The sequence below is a fragment of the Acanthisitta chloris genome, unplaced genomic scaffold (genome assembly GCF_000695815.1).
Source record: "Acanthisitta chloris isolate BGI_N310 unplaced genomic scaffold, ASM69581v1 scaffold3455, whole genome shotgun sequence".
NCBI classification, from domain to species: domain Eukaryota; kingdom Metazoa; phylum Chordata; class Aves; order Passeriformes; family Acanthisittidae; genus Acanthisitta; species Acanthisitta chloris.
The window spans coordinates 163,644-182,221 of NW_008673004.1; the positions used below are offsets into that span (position 1 = coordinate 163,644).

At 37.6% G+C, this 18,578-nt stretch overlaps 1 protein-coding gene across 1 annotated transcript in view; it reads right to left on the minus strand.

Moving 5' to 3' along the window:
* SORCS2 (sortilin-related VPS10 domain containing receptor 2) overlaps positions 1 to 18,578 on the minus strand; it is a gene marked incomplete at its 5' end in the record, with an annotated part of 91,325 nt that overhangs the window by 38,735 nt on the left and 34,012 nt on the right. Inside the window, 2 exons of the mRNA XM_009074728.1 lie at positions 10,213 to 10,320; positions 11,785 to 11,876. Coding sequence (XP_009072976.1) covers positions 10,213 to 10,320; positions 11,785 to 11,876 — 200 coding nt within the window. The remainder of the gene's footprint in view (positions 1 to 10,212; positions 10,321 to 11,784; positions 11,877 to 18,578) is intronic.

An 18,578-nucleotide genomic window follows, 5' to 3' on the forward strand; every position in this document is an offset into this window, starting at 1 on the left:
GAGGTTTTCCCTGAATATTAAGAAACCATATTTTTTACAGTGAGCGTGATTAAGCACTGACACAGGTGCCCAGAGAGGTTGTGGAGTCTCCATCCTTGGAGACATTCAAAAGCTGTCTGGAAATGGCTCTGGGTGGGTCTCCATGAGCAGAGGGGTTAGACCAGATAATCTCAGAGATCCCTTCCAACCTCAACAAGTTTATGATGCTAGAATTCTGTAAAGATAACTATACAAACCATTGAGGTTGTTTATTCTACCTCACCAGAGTACGAAATTAGAAAACATCAGGAATAGAGAGAGAGATTAGATAAACTTTTGAAATATTGCCCAGTCCCACATCTTATAATTATAGAAAAATTATAGAAATTACTCTAGACATTGTGCAAATTCTACTAGAGTAATGTGGAAGTTCTGTGCAAACTATATATGCATACAAAGACACAGATTCAATGGGTGAACTGCAACCTTTGCCTCACTGGATTTTTAGCAGAAGATAGAAGCAACTTTTCTGTCTGTTGGTCTATTCCCTTGCAAAAAAAAAACCCCAACCCTCATTTTCCTTATGGCTGTTCTGATTCTACAGACTGAAAATCATGTTCTGACAGAGCACAGTAACCACACCATTAAGTCCCTGAGATTTGAGAAAGTGCCCCAGTATAGTCACAAATCCCATTAAAAGTGCAGCCATGCAGCTTTGTAATTCCTAGGTTTATTTTCCCAAGGAATCCAGTGCTTTACATGCATCCAGTTTAGCAAACTATTTGAAAAAACAAAAAAAAGCTTCACGATCATTAATGCTGTTGCTGCAGTAGCATGTGTTGCTCCATAGGGGACAGACACCTTGGATAAGTGCATTTAAATGTATTGCCAAATAACACTAGAATAAAAAAGAAGTATTTTTCCAAAGTGAGAAAGAAAGGCATGTATTAAGTAGGATTCAATGGATTAGAAAAAAAAAGAACTACAATAAAGCAATCACAATCTAATTGGTCAGGTACAAAATATATATGTCCAATAAAGTCATACGAATGGAAAAAACAGGAATGGTACAGCAAGTGCAACTGATGAGTAGAAGTTATATATCAAGATGATAGTAATTCATAAGCCACTAAAACCTTCCTCTTGATTAATTACATTTCATTAGAAAGCCATCAAATCAATTCTGTTGAAGCTATAAAAGACGATGCTGTGATAAATAATTTTTGGAAGAAATTCCAATTACCTTGGAAATTAATTTACTTTTATTTGCAAGAATTTGGGATCCATAATTTGAACTTCAGTGTTTCAGTTGCCATAACAACTCTGTACATTTGTTCCTAGTTCATTTATGAGCACATAATTTTTTTATTTGATTGCATCACTTGATAGATAAGACAGTTTAATGCAGTTTTTAAGCTAACTCATTTAAACTATTTGCTGGAGGATTGCTGGTTATTTCTGTTCCTGATAAAGCTCATAATCAGAAGAAGCTAATTTAACAGAAATTATATGCAATGATAATCTTTTCTAGTAAATGCACATTTCTATTCAATAGATGAGAGCATCTATTCAATATATACTCCTAGTTCAGATGAGCAGTAATAGCCGTGTCACCTGCTCTCTGTGCCACCTGCAAAACAGAGAACTGCAGCTATGCTGGTGCTGATGCTGGAGACTCCCAAAGACTTACCAGGACTACATGGAGGAGAAATGAGCCTGATTTTGAAAACACACTGCTTATCTTGGATGCCAGAGACATAGCTTTCTATAACCACAACACTTGTCTTACTCTAGCTTTTCTGCCGTGTTCTTCAGGATTTTGTACGTAGGTTGTCATAGCATCAAAAATATTTTTGCCAGAGCAGATGGATTTTAGCTCCAGAGTCATATCATGGATCCAGATCCCATATACATTAAGACACACCTTGAGCAACTTTTGTAGTATTATGGTGATTTACCTTTGTATGTTAGCCATACAGTCTCCAAAGGAAATAGCTTCTTGTCTTGATCCTCTTTGCCTCACTCATGTATATGTGAGAACACTCAAAGACCTCAGAGTGGTGGAAGTGATCTTGCAGTACTTTCCCACCAAGGCCACCAAGATACCACATGTGGAATTTATACAGGTGCATAATGCAGCAACTTAAATTATGCAAGTTTTGCAGTCATACTGAAAACTAGTGATAACTGCGTTATGCACAGCTACTTTTGTTTGAAATCAGATGACTCACTCATTCTAGACTCTCTGCATTAATTTCCAAGTGCTCCATTGGATTTTGCTCTCCTCTATATGACTTTGGCATCAACTGTGGTTTTCAAAACAGGATGCTGCCAAGGAGGCAGAGTGTCTGCACAGTCCTATACTGACCAGTTGTCACACTGGTAATTTGACATGCCAATTGAGGTTGAAAGACGATCCCTGGTTTTTTGGAAAGAGCCTTCAAATATATAAAGCTACTGGCAATAAAACCTAGGATTAGGTTTTATTGCCAGTAGCTTTATCAACAGTTTATCAACAAATAGTTGATAAGCAAATCTCAACGGCTCTATCAAGGATACAATTTCTAAATTCCTCTGGGCAGCATTTAACCAAAGATGTCCAAGCATGTGAAAAAAGGCAGGTGCCTGAGATTCTTTGTGGATTTAAACCTCAGTATCCAACAGTGAGTACATGACCAGGCTGGGAAAGGAAACTACACTCTCAGAGATGCTAGTTAATTATTTTAGCAACTCTTTCTGTCTCCTATTTGTTTAAGTGGAAGCAGTCACTGAGCTTTGCTAAAATAAGGTATTTGTATCCTGTTCCCCATGTGAGCCTTCTTTTCCTGAGGTCAATCATATTAGTAGGAAATACAATTATTAGGAAACATACTGTAATGCAATTTTGAACTGTCACACCTCCCTTATAATTTCTATACAACTATTGCAATTTCAGATTAAATAATCAATCTGCCTTACAGTTCACTAGATATCAGAGGCCATTTACATTAAAACAGCAACAACTTTCTCCACTGTCTTCTGCACAGAGTAGTGTGTTAGAAGTCTCGTCAGTTTATGTTGAGCTCAAAGAGTTGAGTTCTTTGCTTCTCTTAGACCTTTACTATAAATGATGACAATATCACTGTAAAAGCAAATAAATGTGACAATCTTCTTTTTGTTCTGCCTGTTGTAGTTCATATTCCTACAGTGCCTTTGAACATACAGCAAGACATATGCCAAAATCTGTACAGAAATCACCTAGATGAGGGAGTAAAATGATGAAGTCATGGCATGGAAGGATGTACTTTAGTGTAGCCACTGCCAACAGGTAGTGTTCTCCTTAACTCATAGAAGTCACATTATTAATGAAAGATTTTCCAAGGGGATATGGGTTAGAAGAGCAGATTAGCCATGACTATGTATTACCATGATATTTAAAGTCTACTATTTTCAAAAAAGAAAATGACAAGTGAATCTGTATAGAAACTTTTTCCTTCCAACAGTTGTCTTTTCTTCCTTTACACCACTGCAAAATCAATAAAAAGCCTGGATAAGTCAAAGGGTTCATACTAGTAAAATGGATGAATGTAATGCATGATTCAAGCTGCAATCTGTTATACATCAAGATTATAATTCAGAATATTTTTTCTAATTCCCCAAAAGAACATAACAGAGGTTACATTTCAGTGGCCCTCCTAAATTGCAGCTACAGAAATGATGAATGCTCCCATGTGCAAAAGTAGACACCTGCCTACGTACAGGAACTGCATATAAAAAGTACTTGCGTACACAACAGATCATGTGCTGAGACACTCATGATTTAAATGCTTTAAACTACAAACACATGCATATGCTTAATGCAATAAAGGAAAGAGTTGAGTATTCTGGTTGTGCTGGGTTTCTTGGTTTGATTTCATTTTTCTTTGGCTGCCAAAGTGAAAAATGAGGGGAGGAAACAATTTAGTTGAAATGGAACCATTTCTTTCATTGTTTCCTGCTCCCAAAAACTAATAATTGCCATTCATTCTTTAATGCCAAAGCATCTTGGAAATGAATGTTTAGGTTCTGAGAAGTTCTAGGGAGGAGCAGGATGAGGGTGTTCCCACTTTATTCAGAAGTTCAGTGGCTCCATGACTTTTGTGAATTAGCTCCAACTTTTTTTCTTATGTATTTGGCAAATTCCTGTCCAAGAACAACCTTTAAACATGTAAGCTGCTTGGAAAAAAAATCAGATTTAATGTCGAGCCTGATGGCTTAGGTAGAAGTAAATACAAGGCAGACAGTGAACAAAATTGATTAAAGAGAAATATATGATATTATAGATGATAGCTTTGCATCATTCAACTCGTGCTGTCATCTTACTTAAAGATAAAATTAATCTGGGATACTAACAAGATTTTATAATTAATTCTTTAGCTAATACTTTTCTTCTTAGTCACATTTAAAAACCAGGTCCTGTTTGTCACAACTGGAAACTTCCATTCAGACTTCACCTAGTACAGCTAGAGTTAATAGCCTACAGACATCTAAATTGTGGCTCCTTCATTCTGAGAGCAGAATAGACTTCAAGGCCCCAGTAAAAATTAAGTACAGTGTTAAACAAGTTTAATTGTTGGCTAAGTTTCTGATGTCTATTTATCTGAAATAGAAAATAAAATGGAAGTGAAGTTAGAGCATCAAAGCTTCAGGCACTTAGTGACAGGGGCTCAAAATGACACCAACTATATTCTGAATTAAAAAGTCACATGCCACTATTTTTCTGTCCTCTCCTCCTTTAAATAGGAACAAGATGATAACAGGTTCTTACAGAACATGAATTTCTAACATTTCAGTTCCTATTATTCAAATATATTACAGGTCTGCCCTAAAAATGTACTAAATATGGGCTTTAGAGTGACACTGAAAGCATCAGGTACCCATGCCTCTGAAAATGTCATGAAACACTAAGGAAAAAAACAAACCAAAACTTCAGGCAGTGAACTTCTTTGGAGCAGAGGGAGAGACAGGGACAGTACCAGGTCTTGGCTCCAAGGCCCCAGGTTGGCAGTGACACTCAATGCATTGACTTGCTCTGCTAACATCTGTGTCCACAGAGAGGACAGCAAAAGCATTAGACTTGCTACTAAACAACATCTGTACATCTGGATTAGGTGATATCAAGATTAGATGTGAACAGAGTCACCAGCATGCTTTTTCAATTTTTTTTCCCACCATATTTTCTCCATCTATTGACAGACACATATTCCTTCTCATGCAGAGAGAATAACCACTTCATAATGGAGCAATGACTCTCAAACAACTCTCAAAGAAAACCTAGAATGTGCCTTGGGAAATCAGCTATTCTCTTACATAATGAGGTTTTATCTACCACTTATCTACCTTTTATAAAGGTTGCAGTATGAGAGAACTAGTAGTGAGGAATTCACAACACAGAGAAGCTCCTGCACCTAGCAAGATACTCAAAGGCAACAGGAAAGGTAGAGGTGCTGCCATATGTGGCACAATAAGCCCCCCAAACTACAGGTAATGCTGACTGTTACAGATATTATTAAAGTTGAGGCTGACATTCCCAGCAGAATCAACAGCTTCAAAAATCCAGACGGCTCTTCCTAATATCTAACACCTGTTAATATCCACCTGGTTTTCAGCAAGTTTAAACTAGACTATCTTCTTGTTTTCATTATCACCTAGAAACCCAAAAGGAATGCAACAACAGACTTTTAAGACAGCAAAACATGCATGCAGGAGTTCTGCAGTTCAGAGATTCATAAATTTCCCAGCAGCATCTTAAACTGTTATTCTACAAGATATTAGAAAAAAATATCCCTCTGGCAAAAAAATAAAATTATCCGTGATGAAGATTTTGATTTTACCTGACATAAAGAAAGTTTTATGTAACTTCTTACTGGCTTTTTAAAAGGTGCCATGGTCTGTGGTAGCATGGTTATCATGCCTACTGGGTTTACACTACAGTCTAAATAATCTGGTTTGGGAAACACTCCCAGAAGCTGAAATGAGATTTAGAAGCAACCTGAACAGGTTTGAAACTTTCATTACATTAACTACTTCTTCTGAAGAGGAACATCAATATTTCAGGCACACAAAAAATATTCCTTTTGCACTGAGTTAGGCCATTACTCAAGCCAGAGTTATAAATTCATTTTTTCCAAATATAACATACTGTTAAGTATAACACTGGGTTGCAGTGACTTTAATTCTTACAGAATTTAGAACAAAATAAAACCTACTAGACCATGTACTATTCTGATGAAAATATATCAGTTGCTTGAGAAAATTCCTTAGCAAATCATACTAATTAATTTTGCAGTAGTGAATTTGAGCTCTTCATTTACAAGTTGATTTTTACACAGATCAAGTTTCCTAAACTTTATGAATACTTTTATTGCTTATCTTTCCTAAAACTCCTAACTAGGCCTCTTTAGAAACTGTTTTTTACACAAAATGAGTTTCCTAAAGTTTTTGAATACTTTACCACTTAAAACTCCTAAAGATCTTAACTAGGTCTTTTGCAGAGCACAATGAAGTAAAATACATTTTTCTTGGCATTTGAATGTACATATTTTGAACACTGCAGGGGATTTGAATCGATGATTTAAATTAAAGTTTTATGAAAACTTTTGACAAGTCAACATTTGGGTCTCTTCTCTGTTTTGGAGAAAATAGAAAACTTTCCGAAATGAAAACTTTAGGCAACGAGATTCACATTCCCCTGTTGCTTCAGTAAAGCTAACCAGACCACTTCATTTGGGAATGGAGAACAGAGGTGAGTGACATTCCTCAGGGGTCAGTATTGGTACTGGTGTTGTTTAACATCTTTGTCAGCAACATGAACAGTAAGATTGAGTGCACTCTCAGCAAGTTTCCCAAGGACATCAAGCTGTGTGGTGAGGTCAACATACTGGAGGGAAGGGATGCCATCTAGAAGGACCAGGACAGGCTTGAGAGGTGAGCCTGTGTGGAGTTCATGAAATTCTACAAGGCCAAGTGCAAGGACTTGCACCTAGGTTGGGGCAATCCCAAGCACAAGTACAGTCTGAGAGGAAGAATGGATTAAGCACAGCCCTGAGGACAAAGACTTGGGAGTGTTGCTTGACAAGAAACTCAAAATAGGATGGTAATGTGAACTTGCAGCCCAGAAAGCCAACTGTGTCCTGGGCTGAATCAAAAGCAGCATGAGCAGCAGGTGGAGGAAAGTGATTCTGCTCCTCTACTCTGCTCTCCTGAGACCCCATCTGGAGTACTGCATCCAACTCTCAGGTTCCCAAGAAAAGAAGGATATGGAACTGTTGGAGCAAGTCCAGAGGAGGGTAAGGAAGATGATCAGAGGCCTGGAGCACCTCTCCAACAAAAACAGGTTGAGAGAGGCGGGGTTGTTCAGCCTGTAGAAGCGAAGGCTCCAAGGAGACCTTACAGCAGCTTTTCAGTACCTGGGGGGACCAACAAGAGAGCTGGAGAGTGACTTTCTGCAAGGGCATGTAGTGATAGGACAAAGGGGAATGTCCTGAAGCTGAAGGAGGGTAGGTTTAGATTAGATATTAGGAAGAAATTCTTTACTGTGAGAGTGGTGTCTCACTGGTTTTCCAAGAGAAGTTGTGGGTACCTCATTCCTGGAAGTGTTGAAGGCCTGGTTGGATAGATCTCTGAACAACCTAGTCTAGTGTAAAGTGTCTCTGCCCATGACAGGGGGATTGGAACTAGATGATCTTTAAGGCCCCTTCCAACCCAAACCATTCTGTGATTCTCTGATTCTGTGATTTTGGATAAGACAGGACAGAACTGGAATTCAAATGTAACTCACTTCAAGTCATGCCAATTCATCCCAGTCAGCATGTTGGAGAATGAGAAATCTCTCTTACAGACAGTGTTACCATGTCCCTTAACATCTTTCCAAGATAAACTTTTTCTGGAATTTTTTTATTAATACAAATTAAAACCCTGAAGGAAATTCTTAAGATGATTTCAATGGAACCACAATTGTACTATAATGGTCAGTTTCTGTACAAGTAAAATATCCTTTGACTTTTCTGTGAGTTTATTCTAGAACCTTTAAATGAAATAATATCTGTTCCTCAATTTTGCCACATGCTTTTTCAGTTATTATCTTCCCACTTCAGAATTATGCTATCTCTCCTAATTTATGCAGATTTTGACTTTGCACTCTTTATTCAAACAAACTCCATACCAAAGGGAAAAAAATCAAATTTCTGCACTAGTAAAAAATGTCAGACTAGGTCCTCAGTAATGGATTTGGGGATTCCTCAAGGTGAAAGACACTACTAATTTATTTCCATTACCATACACAAGTTCATCTTATGATGTTCTACCAAGAAGAAAATTTTATCTAGTAAAAAATGGAAAAGATGGCATAACTGATTTTTATTTTTTCCAGGGAGTGTGTATCAGAGGATGACATTACTCAAAAGCAGCAAATCACTGCAGGTTAAGTCAACTTAGTACAAGAATAATTTTCAGAAAAATGAACTAAGCCAGATAGAATAACAAAAGGTCTTGACATAGAGTCAGACAGAGCACCACTAGGCTGACAACACCACCATGAAGGTAAAACACAATCAAAAGCAGCAGGAGAGACAAGGAAGCTGATACAATGGCAACAACGAAACAAGTACTGCAGGTTTATTTTTCATATTATCTTTAGAGTCTGGTAGGAACGTTGCAAGTGTTTTCAGGGCCAATCCATGATTTTAAGTGTTTGGTGTCATCCATGTTCAGTAGAACTAGCTACAAAGCAATATTCTACAGGCCTGGCATTGAGATGCTGGAGTCAGGCTCTTGTTTTGCCTTCAGAAATATGTAAGTCACATAATGCTTTTTTTGCTAATCTGAGCTGACATACTAGATCTAACTACAGTTATATATTTCAGATAGATGATTTTAAAAAGGCATCATGTTTTACAATAGCTTTTTAGCCCATTCAGCCAGATATTTAAACACATCTTCACAAAATCACTGTTTTTAACAATACTAAATAAGAAAAAAAAAACCAAACCAACAAACCAGAGCATATAGTCATCACATATCGTTTTATCTGCCAGTAAGTACAGTTTAGGATAAGCTTTTGATCCCTCTACTTCCACTGAAATCAATGGAAATCCCACATTTAGAGGCATAAGTGTCTCCATGTGGCAGATATTATACCATAAATAAACCTGTATTTTAGAGAAGGGGAAGATGATGGGATAATACTGTTGTTCTCAGGTCATAGATGTATAATGGAGGATAAATGGGGCAGTGGAGAAAGAAAGAGAATTAACAGACCAAATTTCCCTCTCTGTAGGACAGCAATATGAACTTGGTACGATGCTTTAAAGCACACTGGGTAGGATTTCTGTTTTGCTGAGGATCCTTTACACAACTCCACATTGGATTACTAATTTATTTTGCCCTGGGGAAAATGCTACAGTATGTGTCAAAAGCAGCTCTATTTGTAACTCCTATAAGAAAAACCTTGTCATGAACACACTGAGCTCCAATACAAAGGATCACACAAGTTGCTGTGATAGGAGCACACGCAACATCCAGCACATCTCTGGGTGCATTCTCCTTTCCAGCTGCATCCAGCATGTGCCTTTCTCCCTACACAGACAGGTGTTTTTTACTCTCAGACACTTCTAAAATGCTAGCATTTGTCCTAGATATGGTACAAAACATGCAGCTCAGATCCAGATGTCTTTGACCCTTTGGAAAAAGACAGATAAATAGGCCTAAGTTGTGGAATTTGGTTATTTTTAACTCTAGCCACAGCATCTACCTCAATCACTCCACAGAATAAAAACATGTATTTGTTAGCACAGTGCTTGGAGACACAAAGTACTGCAATGCTAGTTACTAGGACAACAATATAGTTGTTTACACTGAGAAGACAATAGATATTTAACATTTTCGACGTCGGACTGAAAATCTGTAAGAAAAAGAATATGGAGGAAATAGCTATTTTTTTTCCCCCTATGTTTCTCAGATTTGTATTCCAGTTCTATTACTCGACCATCCCTGGGGGTAACTTTGCAAGATTTCATATGAACATAGTACTTCTTCTTTACAATCTGAAATAATGCACTCAGATAATTTTAAAGACAGGGTAGTTAGAACATCAATGTAACTGCAAGAGGCAAAAGTCAGTGACTCAAGGGCTATCTCAAACATCCACAACAGAAAATATGCTCAAGTGCATAAGGAGAGAGAGCCCTGAAAAAAGAGATGAAACCAAAACCTTACGTCATGACCAGTGTCTCATCTCCAGGTTCACTAAGTAATCCATCTACAAAGACTGAAGTGCTGGTAAAATTATGTGTGCTCCAAGTCTGGCCTTCATCTATGCTGAACCTGCAAAAAAGCAGAAATGGTTTTCATTTGCAACCATTACTATACAAAGCAGAATTCACCTGTTAACAAAAAATAAAATAAAAATAAATCCTCTCATTACTAAAGCCTAGAAATTTTTAATGCAAAACCAAAAAAATACAATATGCCTAGACAGTGTATTATATCAATGTGATCTTTTTCTCAGCAACATATCCCACATTTCACATCTTTATGAGAAGGTGCATAATAAATTTTCCACAAAAATGAAAATTCTCAGGCAGATAAAAACTGAGCTCTGTCAACAAAATACCTTGCTACCTTGTAGGTTCAAGAGCAAATTAATTTACACTTAATTCTTTCTAGTATTGCCTGAGCTAGAGACCTGTCCAGCAGAGGTCAGACAAACATGAGAGGCAAAAGAGTCCAACTGCTAAAACATGGGAGAGGTACAGTAACTGAGGGCACCAAGATGATGATGGCCCTTTATGGTGCTACCATTTACATAAACATTTGCAAAAGATGCTGATGAATCCGCAAAACACATTTCAAATACTCTGTGCACCCAAAATTTATTTATCAAAATCTCTTCTTCTGTACATTTCCTCCATACCTTTCAGATTGCAGGTTAATGGTGGCTTTCAGTCTAGTTAACCAAGTATAGTTCCTACTAGTGTATACAATACAATTATGCAAAAATGAGCCTAATAACACGTGATAAAGATCTCACACAGTTTTTTATGTTGTAGATTAGAGTTCTGTATGTCCATATTACATATGGTTACCAGATTTTGCTGCACTGTCACACAGTCAAAAACTAAATCCTTTGCAGCAAACCTTTCCTGCCAAACAAGCTGAGAAGTCCATTTGCTGCATTATCACCATATGATGGGATCTATGCACACTACAGTTAATTTGTGCATTAATATCTCAGATAAACTGTGCTCTTGGCATACTGTGTTATACAGCACATGAGTGTGTGTTAGTCCTTTGCCTGTTGGCTCCCGAAGCTTACATTATGTTGCTATTGCCAAAGCAACTCAGGGATATTCTCCAGCTTCACTGTGACCCTTGAAGAAGACAGAGATTTATTACAGTCTCAGATAAGTATCTTGACTGCACACCTAAGCCACATATGCATCAAAAGTTGAGCATCATTGACAGGTACTGCTGGTGTGAACCAGCAGCACAAAACAATCATGCTGAACATGGCTTGCACTGTAGAGTTCCAGAATAGACTTCTAAGCAAAAAATACCCACACTGAAAATTTTATGATGATTAATACATTATGCCATGGTACCTTCAGCACCATGAAGTAATCTTTAAGAAAACATCCAACTGCATTTTGTTGACTTAATGAATATTAATTTAAGCTGACTCCACCTGCGTTTTATACATGACCACATTGAAATGCTCATCTTCAACTATGAACTTTGCCTAAGGTATTGAATATATAATAGCTCTACTCTAATTTACTGTAGGATTACTTGAGTATTTTCAGAGGGATAGAGGTGTCTTTGATAGCCACAATAACTCCACCATGGTCCAAGTACAAGATGTGGTGCTCTTCTTCAAAGACCTATAAGTCAGGAAAAAAAAAAGCCAGCTAAGCAAATGTACAAAACAACAGAAATAAACTCTATAAGCAGACAAGGACTAAGAGACTTTTATGTTTTATAATGTCCACATGTTAAACAGAAAAGGACATAAAAGTCAGGTTAACTCTTATATTTCTCTCAGCTGTAAAAGAAAGAAGTAAAGCAGGTGAATCTAAAAATGTTCAGGTTCAAATCACAGTCAGATTAAACTGCCTAAAATGATTGCAGCCCAAGCTTATACTTCTCACAGTATGCATTCTGCATCCCTGCCTATTATATATCACCAAATGACCTATCACCTTACTTTGGTATTTGCCATATTCTGTGTATCTTGCAGAAGAAAATGCTTTGTAGTCTAATTCTAAGAAAAATAAGAACAGTGTTGTTGTCCGTGACTTTCTCACATGTTCCCCAGAATCTACAGAACTTGAAATAATTGGTGCAAGCATGTTTTCTGCATTTCCAGTGTCAGTGATTTATTTAAGTTCAAACATTATGTGATCTCCCATGGAGGCCACTCTGAGCAAAATACATGCAATTCTGATTTAATGCTAAAAAGGATTGAAAGTTTCATAAATTATTGTAATTCCTTTTCCAGAGGTCATCAGCAGTACCAAAATAAATGCACACATAGATATCTTCCCTTTTTTACATCTGAAATCTGTTTCAAGACAGGGTTTACGCATGTTATTAATCTGTGAAAGTCCATTTAACATAAGAGCAAGTGATAAGGCAAGAGTTATCACATATATTTAGCAGTTAATAGACATGAAGTCTCCTACATGCTTTGACAAAGCAAAGGTGAAAACCATAACTGTTAGCTTTGCTTTGCCTTGTGAATGGAAAAAATACTGACTAAATATCCTTTTTTTTTGGCAAACCCAAATGCTACATTTAGAGGATTTATCATTAAGACTGAACCAGAGTGAAGAGGACATTATCTTACAGCACACTCACAATTACTTGAAAAATAGTAAGCATTTAATTTTGGTGGAGAATTCAGTCTTCCTCTCATCTAGTAAGAACATATTTTATGGGAATCCTAGGGCTTCAAGTGTCTGATCAGTTTTTCAGTGTTGCCAATTTATGGGCAAAACCCTGATACGAGGCATTTACAGTCCTATCTACTTATTCCACACAGCTGCATATTTTAGAAGAGAATTCAGTAAAGGATAGACATTAATTTTAGATGCACTTCAAAAGGATGAGATCAGCTGGAGTCAGATAAGAAAGCAGAGTTTTGATCCGCCTCTAAACTTTGTTTGAACTTTAGCTCAAATCAAAATGCAACAGTATATGCTGGGACATGGAAGTCTCCCAAAGCTTCACCATCATACTGAAGATAAAGAAAGCTGGTATCACTTCATCCAAATTAGATTTTCTCAGAAAAGCACCACGGCAGTTCCTCATGGACCACTTTAGCACCCCGCTTTAGTACACTATAAAGCACAGCAGACACATTACAGTCATATTAATGCCATCGTTATATCACGCTCTTCTTGCACACACTTCAAGCATTTTATAACCAAAATGTATGAAATTCCCTATGAAAGCAGCTCTTCATTTTCAGGACATTGAAAAGAATTAACAATTTCATGCCTGTTCAGCACAAAAGCAAGCATTTATCTCTACTTTCTGGAAGCAAAAACAAGACAAACTGATGGCAAAGGATTTAGGAAAAGGTGGTCCCACTGTCAGAGCTGAAGTTCAAAACCAGGAACATGAGATATGTGTGTTCACAGCAAGACATGAATTCTGATATACATCTCTCTACTAACTAATGCCAGGCAATAAATCTATTGTGATCCCTACTAGGAGCCAGCCACCACAGAATAAGATTTTTATAACATATTTATGTAATCTTTTGAGCATGTTATGTGCTTTATAATCATGCCAACTTCTATTCTCTCCCTCTCCCTCCTGCTCTAAATGTTTCTTTTCCTGTGTCTCTCCCAACAACTTCAGCAGCTATTTCAGGTCAGAATATCTTTTGGGAGCATTTAGAAGAGCTACATGAGATCAATGAAAACACCTTTAAAAGAACCTCGAGACATGTATGACACACAATTTTACTCTGTGATACAGAAGTTTGAAAAATAACCAAAAATTCCCAAAGTCACTTGCTTCTTTCATCAAGTGATATTAATATCTAAATTTGAATCTGGAAACAGAGGTTTTCCTACACAGAATGAGCCAGTAGGACCTTCCTACAGTTGAAAGGCTGGAATTGGAGGGTTTTTTTGTTGTGCTTAAAGGTGTTAACATCTATCTCCTAAGATGTCTGCAGGAAAACAAGTATTGTCACTTAAACAAAGGGTTTTCAAGTTGGTTTGATACAAAAGGATTTGACACATAGACATAATATTCCAACAAAAAAGCATCAGACTAAAGCTCCAGAGACGGAGATTCAGTTCCCAGACATACAACAGACTTTCTCTTAACCTTATTACCTTAACTGAGCATTTTGTTCCTACAAGAGCCACTCTGGTAGCAGATCAAATATGAAAGGTTTACTGTTGCTGATTTTTTCCTTTTATTTATGCCATTTCTTTTGAAAGCCAGACCTTTCTTTTACTCTGTTTGCCCTATTTCAAGTACAGTGTTGTAAGAGATGCTGTTGAAATAGCAATGGTAAACATAAATGTGAACAGAAGTCAGTATTTTAAAAATATAAAGCCACTCATATGCGTCATCCTTAGCTTTTAACAGAGTATCCTAATATTTCATGTTCAGTAACACATTTTATGATATTGTTTTCCTGGCATAATAGACAGAGAAATCTTTCAAACAGACGTTTCTGTCCTGTGAGTTTGCCTTAGGCTACATCTTCATTGTCCACATGGCACTTAGGTTAACGGTTGGATTAAATGATCTTAAGGGTCTTTCCCAAGCTAAACAATTGTATGATTCTATGACTCTAAGCCCATGTAGTTCACGATAATGTCAAGGTGAAATTGCCTTCTACAGGACTTCACTGCTGTTGCATGGAAGTTTAAGCTACTTGTCAATCAGCTCCTAAACTACTACTGCTTACTGTGCAATGTTGTACAGTACACAGCCATAAATTTCAGTTTATCTTAAAAAAAGAGTGATGGTTTCAAGAGATACCAACAAGCAGCTCAGGCACTATGTAACAGAAAGGCAGAAGAACAACTGGAGCAAATCCAAGCGTTATTGTGGTTACTTAAAATCACAACCCTTGTTTTTATTTTTCTGCACTAGCTGGTACAGGCAGGAGATGAAGGATCAACCACTAAACCACAGATGAAAATGAAAAGAATAAATTTATTCTCACTACCTGGCCAATCAGGGGATCCCCAACACACACAAATAGGGATGCAGGCACTGCAGAGCTCAGTCCATGCTAGAAGATCACTCAGCCTGCTGGTTTTGCCTGTATTTCACAGGTTTGTACAGGAGTAATTTACCACTCTGCTTTGATCTTTCCCACAGCAGGGTAGGGATCTCAAGTATGTTTGATAGTGTGTCTCTAAGTCTATCACAAGCCTATGTTATCTAAAACCAGATGTTTTACTTTTCCAATACAGAAGACAAAAAAAACTACCAATATGATATATGTGGCTTTTGACACGTGAGCTGCATGTCACTTGACTGAGTTTACAACCCTCCTCACCAATCTTCCATCATTTTCCGCAACTTTTCCATTTTTCACAAGTATTTATTTAATTTCACAAAACTCTCTTTCAGGCGTGTATTTCTATCTACAAACACTAGCTGTGTTTATAGGTAAGTATGACCATACCATATGCAAGCTATGGAAATATGGGTTCAGTTGAAAACATAGAATCATTAAGGCTGGAAAAGACCTCCAAGATCATCAAGTCCAACCATATACCCAGCAATGCCAAGTCCACACCTAATCCATGTCCCCAAGTGTCATATCCACATGTGATTTGAATACTTCCAGGGATGGTGACTCAACCACATGCCTGTGCAGCCTGTTCCTATGTCTGGTCACCCTTTCAGAGAAGAACTATTTCCTAATATCCAATCCAAACCTTCCCAGGTGCAACATGAGGCCACTTCCCCTTGTCCTATCACTTGTTACCTGGGAGAAGAGACTGATCCCCACAGGTCTACAACCTCCTTTCATGTAATTGTAGAGAGCAATAAGGTCCCACCCTGAGCCTTAGAATCATTTAAGTATATACAGCTAGTATACACTTAAACATAAAACACAGAAAGAAAATGATTTGCAGAAAGAAAATGATTTGCAGATTGTTGTTAAAGTGAGAAGTATTATAAACTTAGGTTCCCAGTTAGGAGTCACAAACTGAATCTGAGTCAACAGTGTGATGCTAGTGCATCATCTGAAATGAACTGCCCATAATGTCAAGACATCAAGGGAAATTGTTTCATTCTGTTTAGTACTGACAAAATTTGTAATTTTGCATTCAGTTTTACCATGCTTCAGGACAGGCACGTCATATTAGATAGTCTAATCAATAAGCAACTAAAGGGAAATAAAAAACAACCCACTTTTGAAATCTGACTTATTAGGAAGTCAGTGGATTTGAGTTTGTTCAAAAATCCCTATAGTCTGGATAGACCTGATAATCACCTTTCTACATCCAAGAAGTTATTCAAGTTATTCAAATGTGTCAGCAAACCACTCCTATCTGAAGAAAAGAGGAAATCGACTTGCAGAATTTGTAATACTGCAAGAATAAGAGCAAAAGGCACAGTCAACTTACAGCAAACATTCAGAAAAATCTACGAAGAATGGTGAAACACCATGTAGCCAGAATCTCCTACAGTGAAGGATTAACAAATAGTCTGGTAAACCTCTGGTAGAGATGTTCCTAGTATGTTTGATGTTGTCTCAGCACACAGTTGAATTACATGATCTTTGACCTTCCTCACAGTCTTTTATTCCTACTAACCAATACTACTATTATTTCAATAAATCTTTTAATTAATTCCTTGAACTGCCTTTTTTCCTAAGTATCTTATGTTTACTTTTCTGCATAGCTCTGTCTTTGTACACAAGCACAGACTGCTCCTCTTCTAGTCTGTAGACAGCTTTGCAATATCACGAGTATGTGAGAAAGGTGCCAGGCACTCACTAATGACAACCACAAAATCTCCAAGTCAGAGACTTAAACCCAGCCAAAGTGTTGTGCCAAAACATGGGTTTTGTTCTGCTTTCACCAGCTCACAAGACCTGCAATTTGCTGTCTCAGTAGTTCCAATACCACCTGACTGAAGCTTTCTCTATTGTTGTATGAACTCCAACAAAGAGGGAAATGTACTACTGTCCTTTGGAAGAACTGTTTGATCATGAACAGTGAGGCCATGAAATATATATAGCAATCTCCAATTTCATTCCAATCACAAATATTAGGATTAAAGTTCTTTCAAAGGCTTCATAGCATTTTTTAATTAAAATAAAGCTAGCAGTGGTGTTTTCTGTTTTGACTGTCACGATGAGGGATCAGTTTGTGGTTGGTTTTACAGCACCTTAGGCACCTTAGGATCAAGTTTCAATACATATCATTTACTTGAGTGTCTTACAAACAAAAGGCAGTGAAAATAGGAATTTAATGCCCTTCACTCTTTTCTTCTTATTTTTCACCCCCGAAAAAAGTATAAAATTTTGGCAAGTGTTGACAATAAATTATGAGAGAGGCCTCTGTGAAGTACTAAAAGACACAGTATCCACTGTAAATCCTGGAAGGCTTTTGTATTTAAACACCTATTTATCATATTTTAGATTTCAAGAAGGGATTTGGCATAAAATTTTATCTTGTAAACATCAAAGGACATTATCATGACAAAAATAACCTACTTCTTTTTATAAGTTTCTCTGAGGAGTATTAACGGCACCCCACAATAGCAATATAAGAAACTGTCTGTATTTTTCTCTTTTAACTTCAAATTCCCCAAGCTCAGTAACACTAGTGAGAACATTTTCACACCTAATTGTTCTCAGAAAATAAATCTGATTTCAGCTGAACACTAAAACACTATTTCAACTGAAGCGAAATTATTTTTTGACACACTTTGGTCCGTTGAGGGTTGGGGTTTTTTTTCTCCTGAATACACATTATAAGTAGACTCCATATCATATTTTTGTATTGTTGCTACATACGCAAACAGGGGAAGAAAATATCCCTGCAATTAAGCACTGCTGAGTGTATTAGGTTTGCATGGCAAGGTTTGGGTAGCAGATTACTACAGGGGTGGCTTCTCTGAGTAGCTGCCAGAAGCTTCTTTATATCTGACAGAGTCAATACCAGCTGCATCCAAGACAGACCTGCTCCTGGCCAAGGTCAAGGTCATCAGCAATGGTGGTAGCACCTCTGGCATATTATATTTAAGAAGATGAGGCAGAAACCTGCACAATAGCAACTGAAGCAGGAGAGAATAGAATATGTAAGCAAAACAGCTCTGCAGACACCAAGGTCAGTGCAGAAGGAGGGGGAGGAGGTGGTCCAGGTGCTGCGGGACAGACGCTCCTGCAACCCATGGTGAAGCCCATGGTGAGGCAGATGCTCCCCCTGCAGCCCATGAAGGTCCATGGTGGATCAGATATTCACCTGCAGCCCATGGAGGAACTCATGCTGGGGCAGGTGGATGCCTGAAGCAGGCCATGACCCCATGAGAAGCCTGTGCTGGAGCAGGTTTGCTGGTAGGACTTGTGGCCCCGTGGGGGACCCACA